The sequence below is a fragment of the Rattus norvegicus genome, chromosome 3 (genome assembly GCF_036323735.1).
Source record: "Rattus norvegicus strain BN/NHsdMcwi chromosome 3, GRCr8, whole genome shotgun sequence".
In the NCBI taxonomy this organism is placed as follows: Eukaryota; Metazoa; Chordata; class Mammalia; order Rodentia; family Muridae; genus Rattus; species Rattus norvegicus.
Window position 1 is genome coordinate 173,932,244 of NC_086021.1, and position 9,390 is coordinate 173,941,633.

At 50.9% G+C, this 9,390-nt stretch overlaps 1 protein-coding gene across 1 annotated transcript; it reads right to left on the reverse strand.

The window, feature by feature from the left end:
- Positions 1 to 367: 367 nt before the first annotated feature.
- On the reverse strand, positions 368 to 3,096 carry Tnnc2 (troponin C2, fast skeletal type). The gene is made up of 6 exons (NM_001037351.2): positions 3,001 to 3,096; positions 1,540 to 1,591; positions 1,304 to 1,447; positions 1,094 to 1,208; positions 835 to 971; positions 368 to 539 (listed from the first exon to the last, which is right to left on the reverse strand). The coding sequence occupies exons 1-6, from the start codon at positions 3,001 to 3,003 to the stop codon at positions 508 to 510; spliced, it is 483 nt and encodes a 160-aa protein (NP_001032428.1). The 5' UTR covers positions 3,004 to 3,096; the 3' UTR covers positions 368 to 507.
- Positions 3,097 to 9,390: the final 6,294 nt, after the last annotated feature.

Sequence of the window (9,390 nt, forward strand, 5' to 3'; positions counted from 1 at the left end):
CTGGGGAAAAAGAAGCGTTGCTTCTTCCCTAGTTCCAGCTTCCGCGCACCCTCACCCTATCCATCCCAGGTGCCTTCGCTTGATGGGCGGCCGGCTCACCCTGCGACCGCCCTGTTCCAGCGCCAGGCGCAAGTGCAGGCCATTTGCCAAGAGTCGCCCACTGCCAGCGCCAGCTGCTGGTAGCCAGCCGGCTGAGAACCCGCAGAGCAGGTCGAACTTCGCCCGGCACTGAGCCACCCAAGCCTCCGGCCCGCGTGACCCCTCCTTCTTTCCATACCCAGCGGCTCCGGGGGACGCTCTGTGCGTCAATCCAGCCAGGCAATCCCTAAGATCCTTTGCCCTCAATCAGTCCCCTGGTCAGTCAGGCCAGCTTTACATTGTCTGCTTTTATTCCTTCCAGCCACAGAGCCCAAAGGAGCAGCCTTTCCCTGGTAGGGCAAGGAGGCAAGGATGGAGTTGCCCACGCCCAGGGGACCTGCAGTCTGGATGAACACGAAGACCAGCTCCTTACTGAACGCCCTCCATCATCTTCAGAAACTCTGCGGAGAAAGAGTGGGATGATGTCAGGCGTACCGCTCAGGGCGCAGAGGGGTGCCTAGTCTTTAATGGGGACATTGCACTAAGCTGCGGAACATCCTAAGGGGCCCCCCTAGAGAGTGGGAGGAAACTTAGCCTAAGCCCAGCCCCACCCACAAAGCCAAGAGCCCCAGCCACAAAGCCAAGAGCCCCAGCCACAAAGCCAAGAGCCCCAGCCACAAAGCCAAGAGCCCCAGCCACAAAGCCAAGAGCCCCACCCACAAAACCAAGAGTCCCACCCACAAAGCTAGCCCTCACCGTCGAAGTCAATGCGGCCATCGTTGTTCTTATCACCATCCTTCATCAGGGATTCGATCTCCTCGTCTGTCACATGCTCCCCAGAAGCCCGGAAAATCTCAGCCAGCTCCTCGGCATCAATGTAACCGTCTGCGTTCCTTTGGGAGAGAGGAACAGAACAGGACACAGGGTCAGCCTCACCCTGGCCAGCCTGCCCCTTCGCTTCAGGCCCGCAGGCTCCATCTGCTCCCAAGTCCGGAATCCCAGAAGCCCCACGCACCTGTCAAAGATGCGGAAACACTCAGCCAGTTCCTCTTCGCTCTTCCCTTTCGCATCCTCTTTCATCTGGCGCACCATCATGACCAAGAACTCTTCAAAGTCGATGGTACCGCTGCCTGCAAGGAGCAAAGCGGGGGCGGGGCGGGAGGTGTTAGCCCAGTGTGTGCTGAGCCTTTCCTCCCCGTCCCTGCCTTGGGGGAGCCCAGCTCACCATCCTCGTCCACCTCCTCGATGATGGCGTCCAGTTCCTCTTTGGTGGGTGTCTGCCCTAGCATCCTCATCACGGTACCCAGCTCTTTAACGCTGATGTCCCCACCACCATCAGCATCAAACATGTCAAAGGCAGCCTTGAACTCTAGCGGGGATGAGACGGAAGAAGCGATGGGTGAGGCCAGTTGGATGGTCAACTTTACACCTAATCTCCCCCAACGGCCCACCCTCACTCACCAGCGATCATCTCCTCGCTGAGGTAGGACCTGGCCTCAGCCTGTTGGTCCGTCTATAGGAAACAGAGAGAATCAGAGCGTGGAAGGGCAGACTCTCACCCCAGCTTCAGCTTCCCCAGCCCTCTCTTATATTAGGAAGTGCCCCACCCCCCAGGTCCTCCAGAGCCACTCCAAAGCTAGCTGCACCTCCCAGGTACCCTTGGTGACCATCCCCAGTGCAAAGGGGACATTGGTTATACCCACAGTTTCCCATTTATCTTCGGAGAGCCACATCAAGAAACCCCCATCCCAGCAGTGACTTTTGGCAAGTCACCCTTCTTGTGACTTTGCTGGGATAATAGGACATCGGGGGTAAGAGAGGGCTTGAATGTGTTAGCACTATTCAAGTGTGATTTTCTGATGTCCCTGTCTTCTAATGCTGCCTGGGACTTGACTAGCTGGTCAATAAGTATTTGTCCTCAACTAAATAGCAGAATGCAAAGCCACAGAACATCTACCAAGCACTCGGACGCTGAGACCACAAGAAGAGATGGGCAGCTTTGTGTCAGAGGGTTCTCGGGGGCAAAACTTCTCACTAGGTCATCGGGGTAAACACCTCTCTCACTGTCAAATGTGATGGGGCCATGCGTTGGTGTGAAAATAAGACACCTCTGTTCTGTTACGACGTCCTGGTTTGGGTGTTTAGATAGTCTTGCTGTGTAGCTCGGGTTGGCCTGGAGCTCCACATGTAACCATGAAAGTAAGGTTTCTGTGAATTTTTTCCAGGCCACTCTGGGTCAGGGCTTTGGACTCGAGGTGGTGAGGAAGGGGTGAGTCCCAAGACATTCTTTAGCCAGCTGGCCCAGTTCCTCCTCCCTCCTCCGTCCCTTGGCCTGATCCAGGAGGATAGGCTATTTTTAGTTGGGCATTGTCAATGGCAGCTGGTCTCTGGAGTCCAATTACTCCTTCAAGTGAAGCGGGAGGGTACTCAGAAGAAAGTGGCAGCCCCAGATCAGGGCTCCTCTGTGGATGGTCAGGGTCTCTACCTCTACCCTGTCACCCAGCCCTACTAACCACCATCCTCTCCTCGGGATTCTTAGAGGAAACCTTCCTTCTCTGGTTGCCACAGGCTTGGCTGGGCCCATGGAACCTACTCTGTCTGCCTTGCTGGGAGACTTTTCTGCTTTCATGGTCTCCGTCTCTCCTAGGGAGCAGACAGGCTAAGACCCTTCCCACACAGCTCTGGGTACCCAATAACATTGTCCCAAGCCTCAAGGTGGCCAGGAAGTCATAGCCTTGAGGATCAACTCCTGGACTATCCTGACCCCCTCCCCCAGCCTTCCCAGGATGTCTCCACAGGACTTGGGTTCCAACAACCCTTATCTTCTACCTTCAGGCACCCACATTACTGCCCACAGAGCACACAGTTCTAGGACTGAAAGAGGCCTGTGGACAAAAGCGTGAAGACCCTTCTTGTCCTTACCATGGTTGCTGGTGACTGGGACTCCTCTGCTGTGGGTCCTCTCCTCCGCACTCCACCACCCAAAGGTGCCCCAGATCTCTCTAGCCTTCAGGATTTGTAGGGGCATCCTCTCTTCCCTCCTCCCTACTCCCCAGAACTGGATACCCTGACCAATCAGGTGCAGGGGGCAGCAAGCCCCTCCCCTCCCAGAGTCCTAGCCCATTACCTAATTTAGCCAGGGTCCTTTGCAGGGAAATTTAAGCTTGGAGCAGGTGGCAGTCTCTGACGTTCTCCTAGATTCTTAGGAGGGGGCCCCCGCCCTGCTCCACTGTCTTAGGGAGCTCCTCCCCCACCCCCAGCACACTTGTTCCAAAATGGGGGAAGGATGTTCAGAACAAGAGCACAGTAGAGTGGAAAGAGGCCAGTCTTGAGGTCCAAAATCCATTCAAGACTCTGTTCTCCCTCTGAGCCATGTGAGTGGGGGCGGGTGGCGAGGGCCCTCCAGGCACATCGTCCTCCAAGACAGAAATGGTAAGCGTGAGCCCAGATGACTAAGACACCTAAGCTTGCGCTGGGTGCCTAGGGTTGGCGTTTGGCCCAAGAAGGGGAAGTGATACGCAGTACTGAGGTAGCGACGTGAACTCCCACAACTTGTCCCCCCACTGGGCTGAGCGTCTTGATTCTGTGATCTCATCTACTCTTCATCCCGTGAAGAGGTAACTATTATTATTCCATCTGCCTAGAGCATAAGTCGTGCATCCACAGAGGAACTCTATTCCCCACTTCGGAGGCCAGATCTCATATATTGAACACTGGCCTCGAACACCTGATGTAGCTAACATTAATCTTGAGGTTCTTTTTTTTTTTTTTTTTAAGATTGTATATCTATTGTATGTATGTGCACTAGACTGTCACTGTCTTCAGACACACCAGAAAAGGACATTGGATTCCATTACAGACGGTTGTGAGCCACCATGTGGTTGCTGGGAGTTGAACTCAGGACCTTAGCGAGAGCAGTCAGTGCTCTTAACCTCTGAGCCGTCTCTCCAGCTCAACCTTGAGGTTCTAATCACCCCTACTTCCACCTCCAGAGTGCTGGGGCTTACAGGCATATACCAAGCCCATTTAAGTCCTTTGATTTATTTTGCAAAAGAGTATTCCCTGTCAACTGAGCTGCCCTTGAACTCCTGGGTTCAGGCGATCCTCTCACCTTAGTCTCCGGAATCACCGAATCACCGAGGCTATAGGCATGCTAGATTAGGGTGCTGGGTGGGAAGTCAAGCCTCGGCTATGTGCGTGCTGCAAAGTACTCTACCCACTGAGCTACACCCCCAGCCTTGGTGATTCTTTCAAAACTTAATTTTCTTAATGTGCTTCGTCTGCACGTATGTCTGTGCACCATGTGCATGCCTAGTGCCCAAAGAGGCCGGAAGAAGGCACCGGATCCCACAGTTTCGAGCTACCATGTAGGTGCTAGGAATTGAACCAAGGTCTTCTGCAAGAGCAGCAAGTGATCTTAAGTACTGAGCTGCGGCCTTGGCAACTCCCATTACTTAACCTTTGTTGTGGAAAAATTAGGATGAGCCTGACCCTAGGGGCCCACCTAGAAGCGTTCAGAGTAAAGAGCGTGCGCCTCATGTTGTGAGGAGAAATGAGCATTGACAAAAGCTTCTCTCCCTGTCGCTCACCCGGGGAAAGGCAAACGCCCACTCTCTGGTGAGAATGCTAGGTTCTCTAAATAATAAAGACAGCAAGGGGTTTTTTGTCCTAGACATTGTATACCTAGAACCTTACCCGCCACTATAAAATTAGGTTCTAGAGTGCGAGTGGCCTGTTTGATGTGGCTTAGAGGATTAGAAGCCCAGGCTTCTCTCATTTTTCTTTATCTTTCTTACTTTCTTTTTTTTTAAAAAGATTTATTTATTTATTTTATATAAGTACTTACATAAAATAAATATAAATTTATTTATAAGTACTTATATAATTTATAAGTACTTTATTAATTTATAAGTACTTATATAAAATAAATATATAAATAAGATTTATTTATTTTTTTCATATTTATTTTATATAAGCTGTCTCCAGACACACCAGAAGAGGGCATCAGATCTCATTATAGATGCTTGTGAGCCAACATGTGGTTGCTGGGAATTGAACTCAGGACCTCTGGAAGAGCAGTCAGTGCTCTTAACCGCTGAGCCATCTCTCTATCCCATCTCTTTCTTTTACTATTATTGATTTTTTTTTTGAGGCAGGGTCTCATGTAGCCCAGGCTAGCCTCAGACTCACGATGTAGCCGAGGATGACCTTGAACCTCCTGAGCCTCCAGCCTCTATCTCCCAGGTCGTGAGGTTTTACCCGTACGTCGCCTGTTTTTATCTGACGCTGAGCTGAAAGCAGAGCGTTGTGTGTGGCAGGCGAGCAATCTACCCTCTGAGCTACAGCCCCAGCACTGGAGGCTTCGTTTCTCTGAGCGTAAAGCTCATTCGGCAATGGAGTCACTCCAGTTTGTATTCCTAGTGTGAAACCCTAGGGTTCAGACATGAGCTTATATCCGAAATATTCATAAATACACATACAGCTATGCTCCCTTCTTAGAGTCCCTCTGATCCTCTGTGGAGTGAAAGTGTAGTGGAGAGAGAGGGGACAAACCCAAAGGGAACACATTCTGAGAAGCCACAGGGTCCAGGCTAAGCACTGAGGTGGGCAAGGCTCATGGACAACTGCTTTCTTTCAACAGAGAGAAAATGGAGACAGCGAAGTCTAGGGCCAGGGAGTGGTGGACCAGAGTCCAAGGAAGGCAGATGGACAGTGGCAACTGGGCTGCCCTCTTCCCCTATATATAGACATTCCCAAGAAGGCTCAGAGGAGCCAGGCCAGGCTAAATAAGGCCTCCCCCTGCCAGGCGGAGGATCAAGGCATTGCACTCAGGGGAATCCAGTTCGGACAATGCACACTGGGGTCACTTGTCTGGGCAGCGAAAGGGAGGCCAACCTTAGCAACATCCCTCGCCATTTGTCCCTATGTTTATTTGGTGAAACAATTAAGAACCAAGGCCCTGCGTGTAGTCAAACAAGATCATAACTGTTCCTACGTTAATTCCACCTCCTCTCCTTGACTTACATGCTGCTCCGCTCCTCCGCTGCATCCTCCTTAAATACAGCCCCGAACACCACCCGTTAGGAAGAGCAGGACTTTGCGTATGCTAGACGCTCCCTGCCATCTTCCTGAACCTTCAAATCTCTTCCTCCTGTGTCCTTCTCCCCTACACCCCAGCTATGTGGTTCAGAGAGGGGAGTGCTTCCGGAAGGTGTCCTGTGACCTCCACACTTGAACCATGTCACATGTGGGCCCACAGTCACACAGTCGTAATATCAACAAGCAAACAAAAGCCCAGGGTGGTAGCTGTGAGGAGGTAAGCTGATGGGGAAATCAAGACCACCTTCAGCTACGTAAGGAGTTTGATGCCAGCCTTGGACACATCGTAGGAAAAAAGAGAAAGAAGGAGACAGGGATAGCTTTGTCTGTGAAGCACATACCACACACCCATTGGGACATGATGGATTCAGATTCTCACTAGTCATGTGGGAACATAAACCCAGCAAAGGGAGGTGTGACAGGGCAGGGATGGGGACTAGTAGATCCCTGGTACTCACTGGCCAAATGAATTAGCTCCAATAACATTTGACTTCCATGCATACACATGGGGTACACTACACCACACACACACACACACACAAACACACACACACAAATAAAAAGTAGTCTATAACTTTCACTGATAGATTAATGGTGTTAGAAGTACTCTGTGTGTGTGTGTGTGGTGTGGTGTATGTATGTGGTGTGTGTGTGTGTGTGTGTGGTGTGTGTGTGTGTATGTATGTGTGGTGTGTGTGAGTGTGTGTGTGTGTGTGGTGTATGTATGTGTGGTGTGTGTGTGTGTGTGTGTGTGTGTGTGTATGGTGTGTGTGTGGTGTATCTGCACACACAAGCGCAAGCGCATTCACATGCTGGAACACCACAGTGCACATGTGGCAGTCAGAGGTCAGAGGACAACTTGCAGGAGCTGGTTCTCTCACTCCACCATCTGGATCCTTGGAATTGAACTCAGGATGTCTGGCTTCCTGGAGGCACCTTTACCCACTGGGCCATCTCACTGACCCACTTATGTTGAGGGTAGGGAGAGCTCGCTCTTTCTTCCTTCCTTCCTTCCTTCCTTCCTTCCTTCCTTCCCTTCTTTCTTTCTTTCTTTTTACTTTTTTCTTTCCTTCTTTTGAAACAGGGCCTCACTACATAGTTTAGGTTGCCCTCTAACTTGCAATCCTCCTGCCTCAGCCTTCCAAGTGCCACAATTGCGGGTATGCTGGCCATCCTGCCTGACCAGACAGACCAGATTTCTAGCTGTGAAGCTATGAACACCAGCCCTTTTCCCCTTCATTTCCTCCTGTTTGTTTACTTGCTGTTTTGAGTTAGGTCTTGAACTCATGATGACCCTTCTGCCACAGCCTCTCAAGTACTTGAATCACGGGTGTGCACGATCATGCCTGGCTGACCCTCAGCTGTGCACCCAGACTTGCATGGCATATACCAGAGGAAAAGTTAATAATCAGCCAATGGTAGGAAAATGTGTGACGTCTCTTTTGTCCTCACAGTCTGCCTTGTAAGCAAATGCAGAATAGTCAGAGCTTCAAATCACCAATGAGCTTAAGTCCCTGCTCCCTGACTTTCTGCCACAGGAGACCACCTCCCCCTTTCTCTCAGGTTTCACCATGTGACCGTGGTTGACATAAAACTCACTATGTAGACCAGGCTGCCTTTGTGTTCATAGAGATCCACCTGTCTGCCTTCCGAGTGCTGGGATTAAAAGTGTGCACTGTGAGGCTGGAGAGATGGCTCAGTGTTTAGGAGCACTGACTGCTCTTCCAGAGGTCCTGAGTTCAGTTCCCAGCAACCACAAGGTGGCTCACAACCATCTGTAATGGGATCCGATGCCCTCTTCTGGTGTGTCTGAAGACAGCTACAATGTACTTATATATAATCAATAAATCTTTTTTAAAAGAGTGTGCACTACCACACCTGGCTCTTCTTTAAGATTTTTTTTTCTTTTCTTTTTTTCGGAGCTGGGGACCGAACCCAGGGCCTTGCACTTGCTAGGCAAGTGCTCTCTACCACTGAGCTAAATCCCCAACCCCTTCTTTAAGATTTATTCTATTGTAGAGCGCTTACCTAGGAAGCGCAAAGCCCTGGGTTCGGTCCCCAGCTCCGAAAAAAAGAACCAAAAAAAAAAAAAGATTTATTCTATTTTTAATTATGTGTATGTGTGTGTTTGGGTTTGGGTTTTGTGTACATGTGTGCATGTAGACCCTTGGAGGCCAGAAGAGGGCGATAGATCCCCTGAAGATACTGGCTTCTATGACTGCCGACGTGGGTGCTGAAAAGTGAGTTCTGTTCCTCTACAAAAACAGTACATGCCCCCAACCACTGAGCCATGGTTGCAGCCCCAGCCTTAGTTTCTTCATACTAAAAACAAACCACTACTACTATAACTTCATCCTCTGAGCTCAACGTGTGACAGTGTATGAAATACAACAGGACACCCTTCCTCTCTCTCTCTCTCTCTCTCTCTGGCCTTGAACTCACAGTGATCCTCCTACCTCTGTCTCCCCAGTGCCAGGGCTGGGATTAATGGCATGAGGCACAGTGACACCACACCTGGCCTTTGAGATAACTTGTTTTATTGTCTAACTAGTCGAATCTGCCCTGCTAGGCCTGACATGTAAGCCTTGGGACAGGGATCAGCAGTTTTCTTCACTACTGCTACCCTGCAGTAAAAGATAAACTGCAGTTCTCCAAGAGAGTTACGGTGATTACCCGACCGGACCCGCACGCGTGGGAAAATGAATCGTCCCAAGAGCTCCACACTAGAAATCTCTGACAAACTGTGCAGCCTTGGACAAGTAACAGCCTCTCTGGATGGGAAGTTCAAACGAAACTGGGAAGGCCTAGGGTCACTCACAAAGGCACTGGACTGAGGTTCTTACAAAAGCTGAAATTTTAGTACGAGTATTAGTAATCTTGTTTCATGTGAGAAAACCTAAGCTGGGCGAGGCCGGATTTAAGCTTCTTTCAAGGGAGAACCGAGCTCCCAAATGCTGTGAAATTGCTGTAAAGTTACACAGCACTGTATGGAAATTAGAGGTAAAGCTTGGGGCTGCCCCTGGAGTCCAGAGGGGGTGGGACGAGTGCAAGAAGGGTCCAGCACGATCCCGGACGGTTTTACGGGGAAGTCTTGGCTCGCCGGGCTACCCTCCGCGTTCCTCCCGCACGCAGGGGCCCGGGATTCTAACAGCTCCGAGAGAGGGAGCGGGCGGGGCCGGGGCGGAGCGGCGGCAGGAAGCAGCGAGGCGGCGC